This window comes from Lepidochelys kempii, chromosome 3, assembly GCF_965140265.1.
Source record: "Lepidochelys kempii isolate rLepKem1 chromosome 3, rLepKem1.hap2, whole genome shotgun sequence".
NCBI classification, from domain to species: domain Eukaryota; kingdom Metazoa; phylum Chordata; order Testudines; family Cheloniidae; genus Lepidochelys; species Lepidochelys kempii.
The window spans coordinates 150,919,009-150,944,878 of NC_133258.1; the positions used below are offsets into that span (position 1 = coordinate 150,919,009).

A 25,870-nucleotide genomic window follows, 5' to 3' on the forward strand; every position below is an offset into this window, starting at 1 on the left:
TTCTGTTGGTATTCATTCACTACAGAGTCACTGCTGCCTTCAAGAGAAAACTGTTACCTTTTCCAGAACATTGGGAATTAATGAAACTGGGTAATTCTAGAATGTTACATTCTTAATGGGGGTTTAAATAATGAAAGGCCTACTCTGCAGTTCAGAAGTGTGATTCCTCAACCTGGGTAGGCAGATTCACATGAGCTCTGCTTGAGCTAGTATGCCAACGTGAGCGTGTACGTTGTGGTATGAGTGGCCCACCAAGGTAGCCTCCTGAGGTTGGGTTCAGAGGTGTGCATGAGCTTGGATGCAGGCAACTAGCCCATGCCACCACCAGTGCCACAAATGTCCATACTGCTATTTTTTTAGTGTGTTCCCGGCTGCAATGTAGACATACCCTTATTGATCTTAAATTCTATATAATTAATTATAGTACAAAAAAACTGGATCCTGAAGAAGCAATAAGGGACTGTCATTTAGATCTAGCTTTTTTTAAAAGATAGTATATTTTGCTTTGGGTCAAGGCTGATCATTACAGACTTGGTTTCATAGACTCTGCATCCCCCAGCATGTGGTATTAAAAACAAGAGGCACCTGGGCTTCTTTGTTGGACTCCTTAGCCTCCTTTGGCCTGTGGATGCATCTTGGTCACCCCACATTTTAACTCCTCATCTTGTAAATGGTTTGGGTAGAGAGTTTTACAATAAGCCAGTGAGGTAGACACACTGCAGCTGAAGTATGAAGGGTCGTATGGTCCAGATTGGCTTATTGCTGCATTTTGTTTTGTAATATTTTAAAGATGAACTTGTAGCATCTTAAAGGTGAACTGCTAAGCTGGCCTTTCATTTCAGTCCAAGGTTACTAACGCATTCTGGGTAGATTTCAAAGCTTTCCTTTATTTCCGCCATTATTCTGACTTCTGGAGTAGATTTAGTGGCTCTAACATTAATGTTCTCTGCAGCAATTCAGCTGCCTAATGTGTCATCCACTAAATCTTGAGAAAAATTAACCCTTTATGTTCACTACTGTTCACCTAACAAGCAATCTCTGGCAATGCAGCAACATCCCCTACAGTTTTCACAGGTTATAAATAAAAGGAGTGAATGATGAAGCATTCAAATAAAGTGGTTAATGAATATGAAATATATTATATGCACAGGCCTCCTCTCTTTCTTTCTTTTGTAGACACAGAGAGAGAGAGACACACTAACTGAAGAAAATTCTCTACTAGCTTATAATTTTATAGAATAATATAACTATAATACTAAAAACAAAGTACTAAACCAATTACCTATTATGGAACACCAATTACCAACAAGCAAACCAGTTACCAATTTCACTACCAGTTGTTAGGGGGCTTATTCCTTCACCCACTCACTTCCCTGGTCCTTCTCGCATGAACAGAGAGCCACAATACCCGAAGTCCAAAAGGTGCAAACAATTCAATATTTATTGGGGTGAACTTCCACCAAGCATGATTCCGGTTTCCTTCCTTAGTGTCCCCCTTCCCAGCTATGAGACTACAGAGCCTTAACTGTGTCCCTGTTCCCATTTCCCCCCCCTTAGCAAAACATGATTCCAATTTCCCCACCCACACACTTCCTGATTGACTGTAGACTATATAGTAAAACTTGAGTTCTGCTTAGCTATACCTTAACCAATCATTTTACTGAAATTTAACTAACCAATCCTAACATATTGTAACATGATTATTTAACCAATTATATCCCACCGCCTTAATTAGTTTACACCCAGCAAAATTAATTATACAGCTGTCAAGGTTCCTCCCCCACTCTGAACTCTAGGGTACAGATGTGGGGACCTGCATGAAAAACCTCCTAAGCTTATCTTTACCAGCTTAGGTCAAAACTTCCCCAAGGTACAAAATATTACCCCCGTTATCCTTGGACTGGCCGCTACCACCACCAAACTAATACTGGTTACTGGGGAAGAGCTGTTTGGACGCGTCCTTCCCCCCAAAATACTTCCCAAAACCTTGCACCCCACTTCCTGGACAAGGTTTGGTAAAAAGCCTCACCAATTTGCTTAGGTGACTACAGATCCAGACCCTTGGATCTTAAGAACAATGAACAATCCTCCCAACACTTGCACCCCCCCTTTCCTGGGAAATGTTGGATAAAAAGCCTCACCAATTTGCATAGGTGACCACAGACCCAAACCCTTGGATCTGAGAACAATGAAAAAGCATTCAGTGTTTTACAAGAAGACTTTTAATAAAAAATAGAAGTAAATAGAAATAAAGAAATCCCCCCTGTAATCAGGATGGTAGATATCTTACAGGGTAATTAGATTCAAAAACATAGAGAACCCCTCTAGGCAAAACCTTAAGTTACAAAAAAGATACACAGACAGAAATAGTTATTCTATTCAGCACAATTCTTTTCTCAGCCATTTAAAGAAATCATAATCTAACACATACCTAGCTAGATTACTTACTAAAAGTTCTAAGACTCCATTCCTGTTCTGTCCCTGGCCAAGACAGACACAGACCCTTTGTTTCTCTCCCTCCTCCCAGCTTTTGAAAGTATCTTGTCTCCTCATTGGTCATTTTGGTCAGGTGCCAGCGAGGTTACCTTTAGCTTCTTAACCCTTTACAGGTGAGAGGAGCTTTCCCCTGGCCAGGAGGGATTTCAAAGGGGTTTACCCTTCCCTTTATATTTATGACAACAGCAGACAGAAACAATCACAGAACCAGACAGAAATTATACAGACAAACAATGGGAAATGGGGACTACAATGATAGAACAATACAGAAATGAGGATTTCACATCCCAGCTATTGATAAATGAGTTCTTGCCAGACCGGATGCTATCAAACTAAGTTTCCTTTTACATTTTCTAGGCACTTCTCTTTCTCTGGAGGTGATAGGCGTTATCAGGAGTGTATTTCTAACAGCCGAATAGCACCTTATTTCAATGTGACTAGTTTGGAATGTAAAGATGTGACCGTTTGCTTCCCAGCTTATGGCTGTCTCTGCTGCTTAGCCAGAGGCCTTAGCCTAAGAACAGGGCCTCAGACTGTCACAGTAAGAGAAGGACCTTACACCGGCAGACAGTGATTTTGATTTTTTCTTTTATACCTCTATAACTTGCTAAGTGATAAGAATACACCTAAGTTCTTAGGAGGCTAGGCCTTTACAGACAGGCCTGAATATCTATATCCTAACACCAGTTATAATACCAAATGCCAATTAGAATACCAATTTCCAATTACAATACTTATTACAATACCAGTTACCAAGGCAATTAGTAGTTACAGTGCAATCACTAATTATATTATTTTGTATTATAAGTTTAAATTTTTAAAACCTAATTTTAAAATCAAATTGAAAACTGAAACATTTTGGTTTTATCAGAACACTTTGATTAACCCCAAATTATTTGTTTTTGTTAATTTTGTTTTACAGAAAATGTTGACTTTATTTTCCAATTTGGAACTTAACTTTCTTTTTTTAAATGTCAGAATTTCCCACAGAACAGAAATTTAGAGTTTCGATCTGCTCAAATTTGTAGTAAGCAGGAAACTGGTTGGCTCGGTATATTAGCAACAGGATATAGGTTCAATCCGGATCAAATTGATAGTGAAAGCTGTAATAAAAAGACTTTTTGATGACTTATGTAAAATGAATTAATGCTCTCAGGTCAGTTTCTAGTGGGTACGTGTCCATGTCACACTGCTGTCTCAGCAAAGGGCAGGAGCTGAATTGGCCATGGTGATCTAACTATGGTACCTTCTCAACCAAGAGGTGGTTTAGATTGAGGCTGAGGCATGTTAGCAAGCTACAGTGTTTGGGAAGCAGTTTGAACTGCTGCTGTACCTGTTTTGTGGATAAGTGTTGAGTCTCCAGCATGTTTGCATACCATAATGAGAAAGTATATTCTAAATACATGGATAAGACTTTTACCAGCACAAAGTTCCCTGTACTACAATGTATCTGAAAGCTCCCCACTCTGCCTACTTTTATTTTGCTGGTTCAGTATAGTTCTGTTTTATTTTATGCCTTTTAATCTTTTCCCTTTTCATAGCACTAGACTTCTAACAGCCTCTAAAGGGCTCTTGATTTGTTGTTGGTTTTACTCTCTTTCTGTGAGTAAAAAATGTGTGGGAAGCTTAGAGAGATTTGTGCTCAATTTTTAGAGCAGAGGTTTGTCTAAGCATACACATTTTTGTGTGCTCATCTTTGTATACCCTTCTTGAGTGTTCCCTGTTACCACTCTTACTAATTTTGGGACTAGTATAGGCAAAGAGAGGAGGGTATATGTGGTCTTTGTGTTCCTCCATCTCCTGAGCAAATATGGGTATTTGCTTACATTCCTGGTAAGGCAACTTTGCCTTTTGTAATGGCTCAGCTTACAGGGAGACTTTGGCAGGAACCTGCACATATGCATACCTCCTACAGATGAGCTTAAGTCACAAAGTTCAGGATCAAACTTTCCTAAAGTTCTGGGGTGTTTGAATCTGGGCATTCAGTTTAGATCCATTTCTTCTCCTAACAAAATACATGCAGTTTTCTCACCAAACAGAGGTTTGTTTTCAGCCACAAACTCTGTGGGTTGCTGCTGCTGCTGCTGAACAGTTGGAGTGCTCTTTGGAGTACTTTTTGTAATGTTGTTCTTGGAAGCCATACACAGTTGGCTGTGAGAATGAATGAACTGAAGTGTTTGTTACAGGAAAGGAGCAAGGTGAAGAACAGCTGTAATAAGGTGACAGATGAGGGGAGAGGTTATGCTAAGCTTCGCAGTTGTTCTGTTCTTCTCCCCTGTAAGTCTGTGTTCTTTCCCTCCTTGTCGTTGGCAGTGCTCCATGGACAAGTTTACCGTTTCTGCACTCCTGAGGGCACTTGGCTGCTGAAGGAGAATTCCACCCTGCCATGGAAGAACATTTCTGAATGTGAGGCATCAGATGGGGTAAGGGGAAGAGGTTTTGCCTATAAAAAACTGTAATAAGTCAACACTTAAATATTATTCCTACTGAAATCAGCCTTTTCAACCTGATCTCTCTAACTGGCCCCAGTGAGCATTCGTATTTTTTTGAAGAGACGTTATTAAGGGCACAAAAAGCAAATGATACCAATGCATAGGAAAGTTAAGAAGTATGGTAAGAGGCCACCTTAGCTTAACCAGGAGACCTTCAGTGACCTGAAACTAAAAAGAGAGTCATTCAAAAAATGGAAACTAGGTCCAAGGATGAATATAAAAAACAACAACACAAGCATGTAGGGACAATATTAGAAAGACCAAGGCAAAAAAATAGATTAAACTAGCTAGGGATATAAAGAGTAAGAAGAAAACATTTTACAAATATATGAGAAGCAAGAGGAAGACCAAGGACAGGGTAGGCCCATTATTTAATAAGGAAAGAAAGAGAACAGAAAACATAGCAATGGCCAAATGCCTTTGTTTTCACTAAAAAAGTTAGCAATGATTGGATGACAAATATAGCAACATCAGGGAGGTGGTGGAATCTCCTTCCTTATAAGTTTTTAAGGTCAGGCTTGACAAAGCCCTGGCTGGGATGATTTAGTTGGGGATTGGTCCTGCTTTGAGCAGGGGGTTGGACTAGATGACCTCCTGAGGTCCCTTCCAACCCTGATATTCTATGATTCTATGATTATGATCAGTGTAAATGGGGTAGGATCTGAGGCTAAAATAGGAAGTGAACAAGTGAAGAATTACTTAGATAAGTTAGATGTCTTCAAGCTGGTAGGGCCTGATGAAGTACATGCTAGACTACTTAAGGAACTGGCTGAAGAGATCTCTGAGCCATTAGCTGTTATCTTTGAGAACTTGTGGAGGATGGGAGAGATCCCAGGGGACTAGAAAAGGGCAAATCTAGTATCTGTCTATTAAAAAAAGGGAATAAGGACAACCCAGGAAATTATAAACTGGTCAGTTTAACTTTGGTACCCAGAATGGTAATGGAGCAAATAATCAATCTGTTAAGCACCTAGAAGAAAATAAAGAAATAACAATCAACATGGATTTCTCAAGAACAAATCATGTCAAATCAACCTAATATCCTTCTCTGACAGGGTATCAAGCCTTGTGAATAGGAGGGAAGCAGTAGATGTGATATATCTCAACTTTAGTAAGCCTTTGATACTGTCTCACATGACCATCTCGTAAACAAACTAGAGAATCCTAGCTTAGATGAACCACTATAAGGTTGGTGAACAACTAGCTGGAAAACTGTACTCAGAGAGTAGTTATCAGTGAGCCACAATCGAGGCAGAAGAGCATATTGAGTGGTTCTTGCAGGGATCTGTCTTAGGTCTCCTTCTATTCAACATCTTCATAAATGATTTGGATAACAGCATAGATAGAGAGTGCTCTTATAAAGTTGGCAGATGGTACCAAGCTGGAAGGGGTTCCAAGCACTTTGGAGGACAGGATTAGAATTCAGAATGACCCTGGCAAACTGGAGAAAATGTCTGAATTAAACAGGATGAAATTCAATAAGGACAAGTGCAAAGTATTACACTTAGGAAGGAATAATCAGTTTTACAAATACAAAATGGGAAATGACTGCCTAGAAAGGAGTACTGCACAAAAGGAGTTGGGAGTTATAGTGGCTCACAAACTAAATATGAGTCAACAATGTAATACTGTTGCAAAAAAACCATGCATCATTCTGGGATGTATTAGCAGGAATATTGTAAGCAAGACCTGAGAAGTAATTCTTCCACCTTTATTCGGCACTGATAAGGCCTCCACTGGAGTATTGTGTCCAGTTCTGGGTGCCACATGTCAGGAAAGATGTGGACAAATTGGAGAAAGTCCAGAAGAGAGCAACAAAAATGAGTAAAGGTCTAGAAAACATGACCTACGAGGAAAGATTGAAAAAACCTTGTTTGTTTAGTCTGGAGAAGGGAAGACTGAGGGGGGACATAACACTCTTCAAGCATGTAAAAGGTTGTTATAGAGAGGAAAGTGATAAATTTTTCTCCTTAGCCACTGAGGACAGGACAAGAAGTAATGGGCTTAAATTGAGATTTAGGATTGACATTAGGAAAAACTTCTTCTGTAAAGTTAGTTAACAAATTGCCTAGGGAGGTTGTGGAATCTCCATGGTTTTTAAGAACAAATTAGACAAACAACTGTCTGGGATGGTCTGATAATACTTGTTCCTGCCTCAATGCAGGGGACTGGACTCGATGAACTATTGAGGTCCCTTCCAGTCCTACATTTCTATGATTTATGCTCTTTGTCTACTTTAGCTGAACTTGGTCAGCAAAGTTAGACTGGTCAATTTCACTTCCTGGCTGTAATGCACTAGACCTTGGGAGAAGTTAAGAGCTCTCAACATGCTATAGGACTAGCCCTTTGCCTCTGACCTATTTATTGAGTGCACAGTCCCTGTCTCAAGGAGCTCCGTGCTCTAGTATAGACACGGACAAACGATTCAGATATAGGAGATGCCCAAAACTGTCAGGGGTTCCTGTTCTCCTAGAATTCCCTGTTCTGCGATGCCACAACCCTTCATAGGGAGCAGGAAGATTGTAAATTGGAAAGGGCTGTGAAAGGGAAGAAGAGAAATTCAACATATCTGAAGGAAAGTTTAGGAAATGTAAGCAATCCCCTAACTTGCAGCCCCACCCCTTGTCCCACTCCTTCAAAGCTCTGTGGCATCAAGAGAGCTTTAGCCTAACACAGACTGCATGCCTGGTCATTTTTTATTCCACTTGCAGTTTAAGGCTTCTTCCTTAACTATATGTTGAGAGCTGCTAAGCAGACAAATGCCTTTTGGCAGCACTTGGCCATTTGATACATATCTCATTTCCATAAAATACAGTGCTTCGGGGGGCAATTATGTTAAACCCTAAATACACTGTGTCACCTCCTGATATGGAAATTGCTTGCCATGTTTCTTTCTATTTTCCACTTTAGCAGATGCAGAACTCCTAATTGCTTGCTTTTCAGATATGTTTATGCATTTGTATTAATGTAGATGGAATATATGGGCTAAAGGTGTTAACCCAGTCAATGTCCAACATTAAACTGTGTTTAAAGAAGGCGTGGGTTTGGTTTGCAGAGACCTCAGTCTGCTTAATACCCTGGCAAACACATAATTAAAAATCATTTTTACCTCTTATTGGAGATAAAGAGAAGAAGGAAAAGCAATTAAGGCATTTGAAATGTAACGTATTAAGTAAGACTTTTATTTTAACAACATCCCTTGTTCCCTTTCTCTGTAGCTGGAGAGTGTTTAGAAGGAAAAACCCTCTTGTTTGACACTCTTAGAGGGTATCAGAGATTGTAATAACAGTCCTTCTGGGGAAAAGAGAAGAAGTTAGTTGAGATGGGCTGGAGCTGCTGCTGCTGCTGTTGTTGGGAATCCTTAAGAAAGGGATAGATAACAAGACAGAAAATATCATAGTGTCTCTGTATAAATCCATGGTACGCCCACATCTTGAATACTATGTGCAGATGTGGTCACCCCATCTCAAAAAAAGATATAATGGAACTGGAAAAGGTTCAGAAAAGGGCAACAAAAATGATTAGGGGTATGGAACAGCTTCCATATGAGGAGAGCTTAAACAGACTGGGACTTTTCAGCTTGGAAAGGAGGCAACTAAGGGGGATATGATAGAGGGCTATAAAATCATGACTGGTGTGGAGAAAGTAGATAAGGAAGTGTTATTTACTCCTTCTCATAACACACAAACTAGTGGTTACCAAATGTAATTAATAGGCAGCAGATTTAAACAAACAAAAAGAAGTATTTCTTCACACAATGCACGGTCAACCTGTGGAACTTCTTGGCAGAGAATGTTGTGAAGGCCAAGACTGTAACAGGGTTCAAAAAAGAACTAGATACAAGTTCATGGAGGATAGGTCAACCAGTGACTTTTAGCCAGGATGGGCAGGGATGGTGTCCCTAGCCTCAGTTTTGCCAGAAGCTGGGAATGGGTGACAAGGGATGGATTATTTGATGATTACCTGTTCTGTTCATTCCCTCTGAAGCATCTGACATTGGCCAATACTGGGCTAGATAGACCTTTGGTCTGACCCAATATGGCCTTTCTTATGGTCTTATGTTAAAGTCCGATCCTATTTCATATCAGATGGTGTTTGGGACTCTGCTGGAGCTGGTAAGGGTGGCAGTGTCATCTGAGTCTTTCTCTGAAACCCAGTCTGGTCAGGATCTCTCTCAGGATCAGGAGGATGAAGGCATGGGGTCCCAGGAGGTGGTGACGGTGATGGTGAAGCTCACTCCAGTAGCTCATTTTTCTTCCCAAAGTCTCTTTCTTAAGGACCCCACCAAGGGAATGGTGGGTGGAATAGCCTATCCCCTCATTATTTTGTCCACGAGTTAGGCATAGTTTCTGAAACATGAGTTTTGGTTCAGATTTTTGGTTCCATGCTTTTCTTGTTTACCAGGTATGATCTTAACACAATCCTTGAGTTATATTGGTATGCTTCTTTTGTTTGGACTAATTCAATCCTTCTGTCTCCCTTTGATACCTTTTCCCATCTGTACGTGGTGTTATAGGTTATTGTGACATCTTATGAACTTTTATGTACTTTTTACAGTTGAGCTCACAATTAGGTTAAATTTTTAGGCCCAATTATCACAACATGTATCCAACTACAGGGGGTTTAGTTTGAGTAAAAATCACTGTGTCGTGTTGTGGGCATCCCCCAAACACAAACCCGCTAGGAATGTCTGAGGGAGGCTCTGCACAAAGATCACAAGGAAATAGTGTTTTGCCATCACTCTAAGGTTTGTTTTAATGTAACATCCTCCAAGATGAGAGAGAAGGCATCATGTCCTTTAAACATTAAACACCAGTTTGGGCTGCGTTGATGTTTCAAACTGTTGAGTCTCAGAAGTTGTGCCAGGCTGTGACCCTGACAGTCTCTCCTCCTGGACTAAGCAGTCTTCAAATCCTTCCTTTTAAAACACTATTATTCCACAAAACCTGTCAGCGATGGCCTCTGCGCTCAGTCTGAATCCTCACATGCTGTGCTGTGTGCCTGTGAATGGTTTTACCTATTTCTGAAGCTGGGAGAGTGTCGTCTTTGGTATCGCACAGTGCACATTGCTCAGTAATTGTAGTGTCATCAATCCAAAGTGGAAAAATAAAATGGATGAGTCTTGGAAATAGGTTTGTGATTAGAGGTGAGCCAGAATCAGAATGCAGGATCTAAATCCTGCCCCACAACCCAAACATCATGATTCAGGCCTATCTCTTATCTATTGTATGTTCTACAAAAATCTTTTCTCCCCAAGATATGTACCAAAATTTTCAAACTTGGGTATGAAAGGAGCCACTAAATATGGCATTAAGGAATATAGCTTTAGGCATCCCCGGTTGAAAATGCTGGCTTCAGAAATTTTATCTGCTGTTGCAGAACTAATGTGTTGATGTGTCTGTCTGTATGGCAATCTAGATAGGAAGGACAGTATTCCTTGCATTTGGAATTCACTCCTTTCTCCACTCCCTTCAGCCTTGTTCTGCAATAGCCCCATTTTATTGACTTTCTGGACTTGCTTCAAAGCCCTTGTATTTGAATGGGAAGTTGGGGTGGGATTTTTGTTTGTCTTGAGGAATGTGAAAAGTGGAAGATTCTGATTTGTAATGTGGGCCTCTGAGCACCTAATAAAGGGGTGGAAAAATAGTAGGTTTCATCAAAGTAGGGTTGGCGGGAAGGTGATGGGGAGATGGGAGGAGAGAAACAGGTCCAATGAGTGCTGTCTTTTCTTTCCTTCTATGCTGTCAGGACGCACCAGAGGAACAACTCCTCTACGTGTCGGTCATCTACACCATTGGATATGCTCTTTCATTCTCTGCCCTGGTAATAGCGACTGCCATCCTTCTTGGATTCAGGTAATCCTGGTGCAGTTCAAAGCAGAGTGGAAGCAGCCATGCTGTTCTCCCAGTCTAAATAGCATCAGACTTTGAAACATTCAGCTTCTCCCGTCTACCATCTCCCCGTTCTACTCCTTTTATCATCTCACCCTTTCCTGCTCCCTTCTTACACCTTATCTCTCCCAAACATATTTAGATTCTAAACTACTAGGAGCGCTAGTTGAAATATTTTTGACAAAATGAAAATTTGTCAAATTATGCCGTTTCAGTGAAGCTGAAATGCTTTGTGGAGGCGTATTGGTTTGACAAAATTTTCATTGGAAGGCAGGGAGAGGACAGACTGACTCTGTCATACGCTAGGGTGGTGAGGGCATTGGCATAGGAGGTAGGAAACCCATGTTCAAGTCCCTGTTCTGCCTGATTCAGAGAAGAGGAGTTTCTCATCCCAGATCAAAATGAGATCAGAATCAGGGACTCGAACCTGCCAGATCAGCCTCCCCACATGAACACCTCAAGGTTTTGATCTGAAGATAGATACTTTAAAGCAATTCCATTTTTGCCAAAATATTTGAAAGATTTTTGTTCTACTGTGGAACAACCCTCCCCCCCCCCAAAAAAAACAAACAAACAAACAAAAAAAACCTGCTAACAATGCCATGAACAGAATTGCCATCCTCCAGTCAGCTCTCTCTATTAGTTCCTTCTAGGTATGACTCCATCAAATTCTGTGGAAGGGCATAGAAATTAACAGAGTCTGGCGACTGAGAAGCCATTGAAAGGACCCTGGAACATACGTTAGATTGCTTAGGTTTGATCAAAAAATGCTGGCAGCCTGATCTAGATCATACATCTCTGCATAAATGCACCATACATGCCTGCTACAATTTAATTGATTCTAGCTTGGTTTGTCTGAATTTTGGGGATTCTGAGCACAGCAGGTGCAAATAGGGGGGCATTCAGAATGACATCTAGAAAGTGCAGGAAATGCAGAGATGTGATCCTGGTCTATTGTATTCTATCTTTTTCCAGCTGAGAAACATGGGACCAGTGACTACTCTTTGCATGCCAAAGAAGACTTACAATGACTACCGCTGAGTTGAAATTTGTGGGAAACCCAGAAAGACAAGATCTGCCTCAGTCAATGCCATGGGAGTATTATGATGATTCACATGTTTAGGCATTAGTACAGATTAGGGATTCAGAGTCACTGCTCTCTGGCTACCACTAAATCACCCCTGCTAGAGATGACTTCTCCCCAGAATTCATAAAAATACTCCTGAGGAGCAATTTATTTTGCTGTGGAAATGGCGCAGATTGAGACAAAATGGCAGGTGTTTTCAAAAACTTCCTGGAGGAAGATGTCCAAAACTCCCAACCACAGTTCAAATCCCTGCAGCTGAGCACCGTGTTCGGCTGTCAATCCAAGAACAAATAACTTTAGTATCAAAAAAACAGTTAAGGTGTTAAGTGACAAATGTATTTGCCTTTTGCCTAATTTATAAAACCTGAGCACTGTAACATAAGAAAATGAAAAATTGAATAGCATCAATGTTAGAGGTTTCACAAAAACATCAAAAAGGAGCCATTTTAAAGTCCTTTAATTTTAAAAAATGTTTGACTTGTTCATAATTATCAGGACAAATTCTAGTTGTCAGAAGGACTTAACCCTAAACATTTGGAAGCATGATTTTTCTTTTTCCTTGTAGTTAACAACTGCATTGTAGTTGGACTCTGACTGCAGCCTCCGCTTCTAATTATCCATAGCAACCTTGCATGCTTGCAGAGCTGGGAGTAGAAACCTAGTTCCAAAACAGATTTTCCACCTTGAGCTAAAGGAACATCTCTGTTAGCTATAGATTATCCTTTATATTAATTCTAAGGTGCAACCAGCCAACAGAGGGCAACATGCTCATAAACAAGTAGTGCCCAGTCCTGCTCCCACTGAAGTCAGTGGTAGAAACCTTCTGTATTCAACAGTGGAAACAGGATAGTCCCCATACCTCCCATTGAAATCAATGGGAGCGGTATTGGGCACCTAAACTATCCACGGTGGAGATAATCAGTAACTGTATTTACTTACAAACTGTTTTCTGGTGTATGAATTTTCAGGCAGATTTAAGAATATGGAAAGTTTGCAGGGGTAGCAACAAGCTAGTTTTGAGATAGAGGGTGACCAAAGTTAAACATGGTTAAATTGTGAAATGACCTGTAACTCAAAAGTGGCTTAATGAATCTTCTTCAGACTTCGCAGAAATATTCTTCTTTGCCTTCTGAATAAATCTAGAAAATTTCAGGGCAAATCTATTTCCTAAGCCAACGTTGCAGGGCTGAAAAGTTAGGACTTTAAAATATAGGTACAACTGTTTCTCTGTAATATGCTCAGTATATTTTTTTCAGAAATAAAAAATAATCACTTGCAGCAGAGCGTAGTTTAATATGAATTTTCCAAGTGGCACTGCCTACTTTCTTGATCCTAGCTGTGAGAATGTGTCTGTTTAAATGGAAAAACAAATTAATAGATTTTCCCCCATCTCTCCCCTCCGCAGCACGTGTGCTTCTGCTTACATGTGGAGTTTGTCACAAGCTGAGGGAGGAAATATTAGTGGGAGAACTTCGGTAAAATATTGACAGCACTTCATTGCCGAGTTTCAGTCACACAACTCCCGTTTGCTTTGCCCGCCCAAAACACATTTTGACAGGTAGCAATTTTGTTGTCTGTGCAGCTGGCTATTGAAATTCACGAAGATGATGATCTTTCGTCATTGTTTTTTATCATCATCACAAAGGTGAAAATCATGTTTCTTTTAGACTCATGGAAGATGTTTGCGATCGTCTCAGGATGCTGTTGATGAATGTAGTCCTCTCTTGTTGTTGTTTAAGTGATAATTAATATGTATGGTAATTTCCCTTCACGGCGACTGATACTTTAACATAGTCTGCTGCTGTGCTGCGCACCAGCACATGAACCCTTCCAAAGTATTCCTGTTGCACTCTTGTTTTCTTTGCTGAAGGATCACTTAAATAGTTTAGACGGAGCATTATGTAAAAAGTCCAGTCCTTTAGATCCCTCAGCTGTGATCACTGTAATTAAGGTTGTAAATCATGTTTCATTATAACTCCCTATTTTTCACACACTCCAATTATTTTTCTGAAATATGAACTTTTTGGGCGGAAATTTTCCAGGTCAGGTTTCTGCCTAAAGATGAATATTTCTTACAGAGAGTTTCAGATCCCCACAGCCATTCGCAAGTAATGAGTTTCCAGTGACTCATCTGAATGGGTATCCACTGATTTTGAAAAGAATCTATCAATTTCACTCTCATTGATACTCGTGGTATCATTGCAGCCTACACGCACTCACTGACTCAAGCTTTGCTTTTTTCTTACAGGCATCTGCACTGCACTAGGAATTACATTCACCTGAATCTCTTCACTTCTTTTATCCTACGTGCTGTATCTGTCTTCATTAAGGACTCTGTGGTGAAGTGGATGTACAAAACAGCTACGCCTGAGCACCAGTGGGAAGGACTCATCTCCTACCAGGTAGGGGCAGGAGTCATGCTGCTTCTGAGGTCAGTGGTCCATCAGCTGCATGAAACTCTGCAGTTTCACTTTCTACTGGGGTTTGTCCAAAATATTTTCTTCACTTCCACAGGGTTTTCCTTTGAATCCCTTGGCACACTTTATACAGTTCTAGTCATGCAATCCCAGTTTTGTTACCTATGAATAACTGCTACCCCATTTAAAAGAAAAGGAGTACTTGTGGCACCTGAGAGACTAACAAATTTATTTGAGCGTAAGCTTTCGTGAGCTACATTCGATGAAGTGAGCTGTAGCTCACGAAAGCTTACGCTCAAATAAATGTTAGTCTCTCAGGTGCCACAAATACTCCTTTTCTTTTTGTGGATATAGACTAACACGGCTGCTACCCTGAAACCTGCTACCCCATTGTGTTTCTTGTCCTACTGGAGGTTTGTCCCCATGGGGCAAAGAAAACATCAAGAGAAGGGTTTTTTTTCCCCCTGCATGTTGGTAAATGCTTAATACCTCTCCCCCTCACTACACACTCGCCATTTCCAGTCATGACAACAAAATATTCTGACAGATGTTCCACTGCAACAGGTGACATTGTCCAGCCAGTCAGGTGATCCAGTGAGCTGGTCATTCTTGGCGTACTTTATAGTCCTGCTAACTATGGTGATTTGATTTGAATGCAAGTCCAAATCTGAAAGGAGCTCTACAGTAACATGTCACTTAGTCTTTAGTCTGAATATAGAAAGTATGCAAATATTCTGTGACGATGGTGAAACCAGAGAACTGCTTTCTCTCCCCCCTTGAGTGCTGGTATGTAAAATGTAACCAAGTTGTGGGAGACAGTGATTTGGAAATTTTAAATGGGAGTAGATACTTATCTGCTGTGATTCTATGTGATATGCAGGGGGTTAAAGTCACTGGAAAATGTAAAAATCAGGAAGGCTTTTTAATCTGTCTTTGAGCACTGTGATAGGAACCTTAGGCATTTTTCACCTTCCACTGAAAGGGGATCACCTGTTGGGATCAGATGGGTGCATCCCACATGATGATCAGTTTCTTGTAACATGCAGACTTCAGGGTGCATCAACAAGCTGATATAAAATCATAAATGTGAGGATTGGCAATGACCTCCTGGATTGTCAGTCAGTCCCTTCTGTCAAGCAGGGAGGGCTGAGTACTTCTGCATAGTGTGTAAACGGTGCTGTGTAATTCAGATTTGTTTCATGATTTGATGGGCAAATGAATTAGTTAATTGTATTTGTTTAGATTCCTGATTGCTTGTAAAATTCAGAGAAATGGCCAGGAGGGTTTTGCAGTTAGATATGATGCATCAGGGCAATACTGCTCTGGTATCACACATCACTTGCCTTCGAAGAATTGGCAGCATTGTGGCATCAACTGTGTGTTCTGGAGTAGTGGAGTTCTTATCTGTAGAATACAGTATCTGTGGACCTGAAATTTTTCATTGGCTGATTTCAGTAACTGGAGACGATCTTGTAGCTACTCTTCTCTTCTCTTACCTTCTCCTCCTATACTGTACAGGCAAACTACCACTTAAGGTGTACACGGGGGAATATACAGAGCAGTAGATGTGTAAAGAAACAAGGGAAAATGTTCTTTTATACAGTTCTCTGCTGTGTTTTTGAAGTACAGTAGCCGATCCTTTGTTATCCCAATGGTTAGGTGTGATCTGTTTAGTCGAGATATTTTTTGACTGGTAAGAGGGGCGTACAGTTAATCCTGTTCTTCTGTTTGTGTTACTAGAACTTCTGTGGGGTGTTTTTTTTTTTGTCTCCCTTTTTCACCACCTCTGCTACATTCACTGACCTGTATTTTCTGCTCTCTCAGGAGTCACTCAGCTGCCGCCTGGTTTTTGTGATGATGCAGTATTGTGTGGCTGCAAACTACTACTGGCTGTTGGTGGAAGGCATGTACCTGTACACACTGCTGGTCCTGTCGGTCTTTTCTGAACAGAGAATTTTTCGGCTTTATCTCTGCATTGGCTGGGGTAAGTCAGTCTCATGTTTTTTCTCATATTATTTACAGGTTGCTGAGTGCATTTGCCTGCACAGTCACTGTGGTGACTATCCTATCTCATACTTTGGGACAGGTGAAATAGGAAAAGCTGTCTGTTTAAGCATATTCTCTTCTGTAACTGTTGAATTCAAGTCCTGCTTCCCGTTCCTTTTCTGTTCTTAATATCTGACCCAATGCTTTTAAAATCCTTTATAGATATTATGCTATTTTAGTTTCTTATATGAGAGCCTTTAGCTGAAAACAATGACTATGTATAAATCTCGTAAATGCATACATTAGGCTCCATGGGACATCTGTATAACTCCATAAACTCACCGAGACCCTGCAAAATATACTAACACCCACAAACTTCTGTAAACTGGATGACGGGCACACAGTGCTTTACCACTGTATGTTAGTTGCTTGATGTGAAAGACCTTTGCGCTATATAAGTGTAATAAAATGGAACAGGGCAATCCAAGAATAGCCCTCATATCAAGCATCTCACTTTACATAACAGCTGTTTGTCATCTGAAAACAGCAGCACCTACAGGAGGAAATGCTAGCCACTCCTGGGTGCAAATGAGTGTATTTCCTTGTACGTACAACGCAGGGTTATAGATTTTGATTGCATGAGCTATGTGGAATATTACTGGGGCTGCTAAATGAAGGTAATGATAGGTCAGCTCTACCGTATGGGCAGAACAATTGGTTATCTTCTGGAGAGCGATGGAATGTTCAGTGACTATTGTGCATGTGCGTGAGAGATTAGGGGTTGTGATGGGTTGGATAAGTTTCAGTCCCTTGAGTCCGAGCTGTCTGTAGTAGAAATGCTAAAGCTCTGAATCTTTCTCTCTCCAACTAAGCTTCTTTTTGTTAAACTAAATAGATTGAGCTCCTTTTGTCTGGCACTGGTAAGGCATGTTTTCTAATCCTTTAACCATTCTTGTGGCTCTTCTGTGAATCGTCTCCAATTTATCAACAGCTTTGATTGTATTACATAGGAACAAAGAACTGGAAGGGATCTCCTGGGTTACTGAGTCCAGTCCAGTCCTCTGCTATCACAAGCAGCCCCATCATGTACTCCTGTTCATAAATTTATCAAGCTCCATCTGAAAACTAATTAGGTTGCTTGCTCCCACAACTGCTGTTGAAAGACACTGTTCTTCCCCATTTTCTGCATTTGCCTTCTGTGAATATGCTAGCAAATATGTTTACTGGTAAAATTCATATAAATGATCCATTGCAAATTACTAACTCACCTGTATTGAATACGTAGTGAGATATGAATGGTGAAAAAGTTCTGATGTGTTAATGGGAATAAATAAATATGAGGAATAACAAATCTCTGCTGGAATGTGCTAGCCAAAAAAGTGCTGCTGTAACCCTTTCTCTATCATCTTAGTGTGCATAGCAACAGCAGCTACATGCTGTGTAATCATTATTAAAATCATACATAGCTCAAATCCTATGAGCAGTCCTGCCCCTCATAAAACTTATAAGGCATCCAACTCACCAGGGAGCAAAACAGAACAGAAATAAAAACAAAATTATATTCCGCAAAATGCCAAAATTCCTGTATAAGAAATAGTGGAGAGGGGTGGTATTTTGTCCGAAAAAGTTCAGCCTCTGGTAAGAACAAAAGATGAAAATGATGAAGAAAAATGACACAGTCCTGTTTGTTCTCCCTCATCTTTCAAGTTTTACTACTGTCAATTTATTTAATTTTTGAGTTTGTGAAAATGACTGGCAATGCCAGAGTCTGGCATGCAATGTCTAGGCATCATCCACACTTCCTGCCAGTACTGTTGACTCCTGACCTGCGAAGTCCCTTACTATTCCAACCCTGAGTACTTGCACAAAACACTGCCAATGCACCTTCATTCTCAAATACAGCAGCCTCTACGACTCCTATCCTGGGAAGTGCCCTCAAAAGTGTTCATAACTCATTCCTACATCAGACTTAATGATTGTGAATGTAACTACTGGCAAAATGAAGTAAGAATAGCTTTTCTTCCTGTCTCTCTGTCTTGCTCATTATTCTTTTTTCGTGAATATGTAACCCTGGTTCAGATCTCTTTATGCCATGAATGCTCAGAAGGTCTTCTGAATTTTTCTCAATGTAATGTTCATGTTTGCTCCAATGAAACAAGATGCTCCTGTTCTAGGTGAAAGAGTTCTGTAGCTTGAAATAGTTTCAGTTGTTAAAAGATCACCACCCTAGCGACAGAAAGGAATTAGTGGATTGAAAAAAAAACAAAACACAGAAGTGACGTGTTCAGTTGCTAGTCCCTCATGTCATTCATCTAACAATGGGAAGTTATGGACATGGGTCATGGACAGGCAAAGGCCTCAAGGACAAAGATCTCAAAGGTTGCCATTATCTAGCAGTACAGTGCCCATTGCATATGATGAATCACACCTGATAAAACTGGTTTTTACCAGAGCTGGCTGAATAATTGATTTGACTTCCACTAATTTGTTCACCACTTGCTATTGTTCAATAAATGTTTTTACATCAAATTTCGGTTTGTTATGAATATTTGTTTATTAACTACTTCTCCCTTTTCTTTTGTTATAATTGAGCCATTTGATTGGTCACAGAAGCCTCACGGTATTGTTTCTGCTTCCTGGTTGGATAACACTAATTTTTCTATGTGTGATCACATGTATATGGGTTTGAGCTTCTCCCAGACATCCACAGGAACAGAACCATTGGAGTGTTTATGAGCAACCACTGTATCCAGCTTGCTGGTTTCGTTCCCCTGAATGTTTGCAAATGCTCGTTTTTGCAGCATTTGCCCTGCTGTAGTTGTTGTGCTTGGCAGGTGCTGTGCATGAAGTCACAGAACAAGTAAGAGCTAAATAGGCTAGGCCAAATTCATCCTCACGCATATGAAGATAAATTTGACTGGCAATTTAGGGGCCAATCCTCAGCTAGTGTAAATGGTTGTAGTGAATCTGCCCCAGATTTTAGGCCTAAATGCTGAGCTTTGTTAAAATTTGTCGTAAGGTGGGCAGCAGCAGCTAACACACACACGTTGTTCCCAGAGATGTACTGACATGAGTCAGCGAGGATGATTTGAAACCCATGCAATTTCTGGGTGATAATATAAAGAGGTGGTTGTTAAATCAAAACTACCATGTTCGTTTAGTTTCTGTTCAAAACCTGGGGGGGTGAAACTGCTTTTTTTTTTTCACCCCATTTGGAAAGCGGTCTCATTGGGGTGTTTCTCTGTTGTCTCTTGGCAACATTAACATATAACGGAGTAAAATGCTAAGTTACAAAATATTTTAAAAGAATTTTCCAGGTACATTTTAGCTAAAGATTAATAATTGACTATTATGTAGATGGATTATTATTGTTACTATTTCTATTTATTAGGATGTACTCCATTCACATCAATGCACATTTGAGTTTATTTTTCTTTTGCAGTAGAAATAAATAATTGATTTTTAAAAATTCTGTTCAGTTTATTTTTATAAAAGAAATACCCATGTAGCAAAACTGGAAAAAATGTAAAAACCTTTCCTGAATGATGTAAGTAAATTAATGTAGGGCAAAATTTCACCCCGTTTCACAAATCAGGAGTCATTTATGTGAACATCAGTTTTATATTCACAGGATTCCACAAGCATCCCTGGATTTTTTGGTCAGGAATCTCCATTTTTTTCTGGCTACATCCTTGTAGAAAATATTGGGGAAAGTGGAATATGTGGAGAGGGCAGTGTTATATTTTTGCTTGTTTCGAAGAATTATTATTATCCGGGTTACCTTAGCACCAAGGAGCCCCAGTCATGGACCAGAACATGGTGCTGTACAAACACAAAACAAAAGACAGTCCTGACCCCAACGGACTTACATTCTGAGTTGTGCAAAAGGTTTTGTGATTTCACACAGGCACGCATGTAATGTATTGTGCATGCTATGTAAACCAAAGCCCACATCTTCCCTTGTTGCCAGCATTTGCAAAGCTGCTAGGAAAATTATACTGTATCCAGAACAGAAACAGTGGCAACAACAAAAGAGGCCATATTGGGCAAATGGCAGGGCAGGTAGATGAGTTACTCCCTTCAGTCTAGAGTAGCTAAGCAGAATATTGACTCAGAAGGAGTGGGCTCATTTGCAGTGGAAAAGAGAATGTTGTCGCTATTTATTTCTTATACTGCCCACAATGAGCTGAATGCTCCACAGATGTTAGAGCCCCAAAGCACTCTTGCTCCTCAAGAGACAAAACAGACATGGAATGCAGGGGGAAAGGAACACCACATGTAAAGTGGTCATGGTGATAAGACATTGGTGGTTTTTGTTTCTTAAAATACATAGATTATTCCTAGTTACAGCATTTAAGGCAGCAAGGCATTGTTGCTTTAGTCCGAGTCTGAGAGAGCAGGCACTGAACCCAACTCACCCCAGCTAACTGCATCAGCACTGTATAAAATAGTCTAGTCTCTGAGAACAGCAGATTACACTTCAACCCATCCATACGCCCACCAGCAGCTACGGGAACAGGGAACTTTTTACATCCTGAAGAGGAGGAAAATGATGTTTGAGCAACATCCCACAATTGCAGTGTGCAGGGAGAATGACACAACTGGGCAATGAGCCGCACTCAAGACTAACAGGAATATATTAATAAAAAGCCAGACCGATTCTCTGAGCTCCTACAGCAATTTTACACCCAGCTGTGCTCACAGCGGGAAGCTGCCAACCAGAAAAACTGACAGCCCAAACCTCCTCCAAGGAAGAAAGAGCTGTAGGAATGGAATGAAGCTATCAGTGTCTAAAGCCAGATTGCAAGGAAGATCCAGGAAGAACACTTTCTTTCAAAGTCTTGTATAGACTCGGTGTAGCAATTAGATGTGTTCGTTCCATTAGCCATTTCATTTTTAACTTGCTTCTTCAAGTAAAAGTCTTTGTTAGAACCAGGGATATCAAGAGCCTTACTAAAAATACTGCAGCATTCTACACTAGTGGCCGCAAGCCCTGCGGTACATACCGCTGTTGCAAGCTGCTGCGTTTTGGACCATTCCTCTTGTTGCTTCAGACTTTCCAAACAGATATGGGGATTGAGGCACATTGAAGTTGTGTGTGTCTAAATCCCCTGGTTGAGTTTGAAACTCTCAGCCACTGGTGGTTGTTTTTTCTCTACCCAGAGTAATTGGAAACTTTTGTATCAGAAGGGCCTTTGTTTTAGATTAAGGGCATGCCTACACTGACCAGGGATGGCCAGGGATGAGGTGCTATGGCAGAACTGTGTGTGGAGCCCAGGAATAGAATAGCTGGGGTGGGTGGGAACGTCAGGCTGAAAGTGGATTGGTGGAAGTGTGCGTAAGAAACTTTCATAGCTTAAAGCGCTTAGCACAATGGTACCTGATCTATTACTGGGGTTCCTAGGCTACCTGGTAATATAAATAAATAACAATAATACTCAACCCCATGCTATAAACCCCTGTTTCATGAGCACCAAATTGATGGAAACAGTTCAGAAAGAAAAATTAACTGTGTCAAATGTGGTTAAATTATGAGGTCTATTTTGGGAGAAAAACTTTTGTCTGTAGCAATGCAGATGTCAATGTAAAGTGTAACCATGAATCTAATAAAAGATACCATTGACCTTGTTGTCTCCATTTTAATATAATTTGCTGTCATCTTATCCTGTGGCTGCCACTTAAAAAGTCATAACATTAGAGATACCATAGTTTTTCCTCTGAATTGAGAATAGATGGTTGGTAAATGTTGATTTGCTGTCATGGCGTACTGTGATGCATATAATCTTAGAAATGTGTGGATAGAATTAAAGATCTGCAATTTTTAGATCCCTGATCCCAATGGATATGGGGGGGGGGAGGAGAGGGAGAAAAAGATATGTTCCCTGTGTTAATACATTACCAAACCCTGAACTCACTTTGACATCTTTTCTTAGTCTAGCCAAACCACTGTACATACACCAAAATACATTATGGGTTTGTTTGACAAGGAAAACCTCTCCATTGGGTAGAGGTTTCTAAATCATGTGAAGTTATGGTTCCCTCCTATGAACATGCTCTCTTGGTACAGTACACAAAAGTTACCCTAGACTGAGTCTTAGAGCAAACCACGCATGCTTGGGGTGTGTCTAGACTAACATTCACAATCATGTAAATTAACTCAGGTTAATTAGCAATCAAGACCAGGATCACAAACTCTTGACCAGATAAAGCCTTTGTGATCTTTGAAAACTAAATCCTTTAGGAGATGCTGGAGACATTGCTGTTTTTTTGTGCTATAAATCACAAGAGAGACATTACTTCAGATTATACAGTCCATTGTAAACAGGATTTATGTGGATTAAGTAATGTCGTGGGGACATATCCTGACTAGATTCCTGACCAGGACGTTGGAACAAGGGACTCTATCCCTCATAGCCCTGCTACCCTGAGAGTCTGTCCCAGATTATATACTGAGCCTAGCACCTCCTGGAACAGAACTTTTGAAGTTTGGTCGGTGCTGCATGTATATTCATGCAGTACAGACTATATCAATTAAAACTCATAAATTTCCACAATGCTGTCAAATCTCAGGGCCTTGGATTAAAGTGCAGTGACATGAGACGTGACTGATGTAGCAGCGCAGGCACTGGATAGCAACTGGGAGGAGGAGATGCCAGTCACCATGTTACCCTTAATTCATTTAGTACTTTCTAATCAGAATACTGAAGTTGTTCAGTAATGACAGGCTTTGTCTAGTTTGGCCCTTTTAAAATATATCACTAATAATTTGAATCTCACTGAATCAAAAAATCAAGTAATGCAATTAAATATGGAGAGATTGCTGATGTATCCAGGCTATGGAGATCTCCACAAATCATAGCACTTATCTCTCTAAACATCTGTTCCTTTCCTGAAATATATCGTGTTCATGTTTCATCTTGTAAATTTCATATTAGGGTGACTTTTAATCCAGCCTTAATTCCCTGCAAAGTCAAGAAGGGAAAAATTCAGTCTAATTTAATAGCTTCCATGAATCAAAGACTCATTTGGGATTGAAAGTGATCTGCAGTGGGTCGCCTAAGACACTTCCTAGGCGTCCTAGCACAACTGGGAGCTTGTCTACCTGGCCCTGCAGTTCGGACGGTGTGAGTGTTAATTGCATCGTACACTAGGGTGCATCACTGTAACTCCCCGATGTGAATGCTGTGCGTGCAAACGAACAGGTACCTAGCTTACATTAATGCAGTCCTGTTTGAAGAGGACTACGTTAATGCAAACCAGGTATCTTGAGTTTGTGCCCGCAGCATCCATAAAGGGAAGTTACAGGACAACACTTCAGTGCACACTGTAATTCACCCCCCAGTTGTCTGGGAGGTGCTCTGTAGCCCAAACTGTGGGGCCACATAGACAGTTCTCACTAGCCCATTCTGATAGATGGCTGCGCGATCCGAGGATTGAATACCTCCAGTGATGGTGATTTGGCAACCTCCCCCTGACCGGCTCACTCCATTGTCCTTATGATTAGTTATAAAACGCTTCAGAAAGTTTCCTTGCTGTTGCTGCCTGTTACTTCTCATTCTGTCCTTACTGACGAGGGAGGATAACTGACCCTTTGTCTCTTTGTAACAGCCTGCTCTCCTAGGTGGCTGTGAAAGAATACAGTACAACACAACTGAAAGTTATTACAGCATAATTCACATTGCAGATACTGTTTTGAGATTTCCAGACCACTGCAGATCATAACACTTTTATTACTTTCACACACACCCCCCACACACATCCCTTTAAATACACTCCATGGATTGTACACCATCTTACTTGGCACTAATGTGGGTAAAGAACCTGAAAGGGTGTGCAGGGAGGGACAGATTCACAGAGAAATTATGGAAATGTGACACCTTGTTTGTTCTTGGGACAGTGTTTCATCTCGCTCTGTCTAATGAAACATTCCCCCCTTTGCATTGTTTCTGGACATTTCCAGCACTATCAGTTGACAGATGCACTTTTTAAGTGTAGATTTAAATGTGGGCGAACGTAATGCAAGTGAAGGATGTTGGATTGATGGACTTGAGTCTGAATAACAACAGAACTGCAAGCTTCCCCAACACAACACCTCCCACTCCTCCCTCACTGTGACCTAGCGGGAGCTCCCGAATTCGGTCTCCATGGCCCATTCAATGAAAGCTGCCAACAAGAGGTTCAATTAGTGCCAGTTTTGGAGGTGTTTTTTGTCACATGAACACCTATCCACTTGGAACTAGACTGATCCCCGTAACTCATTTTATATAGGCCACTAAAGGATGGTAACTTAGCAGCATTGTTGACCTGGAACCGTGTTTGGTAGGTACACTGGATGGGAGCTGCAACCCTGTCACTGGCTGGCTATGTTGCTCGTAGTCGTATGATGTTTTAGTCCTTCTTGCTTTTCCTTGTTTCTGATTGTCAGTATCTATCTTGTCTCCTCTCTTCTCAGGTGTACCAATGCTGTTTGTTATCCCCTGGGGAATTGTCAAGTACCTTTATGAAGATGAGGGGTTGGTTCAGTTCTAATATCTAGCTGATATTTCATTTGTGGTGCGTGTGTGTTGGGGGGTCACTTTTGTTCGGTTTGATTGCTTTGGCAATGGCTGATGTGCTGAAATCCTATGTAGTTGCTTGTGTTGTGTATGATGCTCTTGCATAACATTTCTGAAAGGCACACAAGCTCATTCCTGGTCAGAATTTTCCATATGTCTAAGTTTATCTGTTCCTCTGCAGGTCAAAGAGAGGTACATTTGTATCTCTTTTTCAGCAGCTACCATATCCGTTGTAGAGGTTGTCATACCTTATCAGACTATCTTTGATAGTCTGCCTCTGGCAGTAGCCTCTCCAGGATTCTTCAGAGGAAGACAAAAACCTCCCACAATGTTCTCTGTTTGTGTTATTCCTTCCTGACCCTTGTTGTGATCGTCTTATGCCTTGCAGCAGAGATCTGATTATCCATTCTTTTCTTAGCTTCCATTATTCAGTCCTTTATAAAATACAGCCATGTTCTCTGTCTGGCTGTCCTTGCATTGCAGAGGATTGCACAGGTTGACTGCATTGCATAAGGAAATGCTGTAGAACTTGAAATACTTGTTTTCTGTTAACTTTCACCATAGTGGCTGATTTGAAAAATCAGTGGCATCATTTAATCTTACCAAAGATTATTTCTAGCAACAGGCTAGTAGCAGCTTTCCTCTAATAGGGACTGGCTGGGAGCATGGAAATAATGTAATGCATGGCCAACATCCTTTGCACTGATAAACAATTCTACGTTATTTATTTTTTATTCTGTTTACCACCCATTGGGCCCTGTTGCCACTCAGCGTACACACCCTGCTGGCACCTTCCTAGAAAACCCTGTTTAAACACAGTCCTTAGCTAGCGAGGTACCAATATGGTGTGAAAATTCACTGTAGTTGGGCCCAACATTGTATCAACTCTCCCCTTGACAGAGTAATCAAAGGATGGGATATCGGGAATCAGTTTTTATTTGTGTCT

General features: G+C 40.7%; 1 protein-coding gene across 3 annotated transcripts in view; it reads left to right on the plus strand.

The window, feature by feature from the left end:
- The window catches only part of GLP1R (glucagon like peptide 1 receptor), a 107,256-nt gene that overhangs the window by 65,689 nt on the left and 15,697 nt on the right, over positions 1–25,870 (plus strand). For all 3 annotated transcript variants that reach the window (XR_012158195.1, XR_012158196.1, XM_073338557.1), the window contains exons 4-8: positions 4,810–4,919; positions 10,737–10,843; positions 14,215–14,368; positions 16,208–16,367; positions 24,822–24,882. Coding sequence is in view for 1 of the 3 variants with exons in the window: in XM_073338557.1 (XP_073194658.1) it covers positions 4,810–4,919; positions 10,737–10,843; positions 14,215–14,368; positions 16,208–16,367; positions 24,822–24,882 (592 nt within the window). In the remaining 2 variants the exon portion in view is untranslated. The remainder of the gene's footprint in view (positions 1–4,809; positions 4,920–10,736; positions 10,844–14,214; positions 14,369–16,207; positions 16,368–24,821; positions 24,883–25,870) is intronic.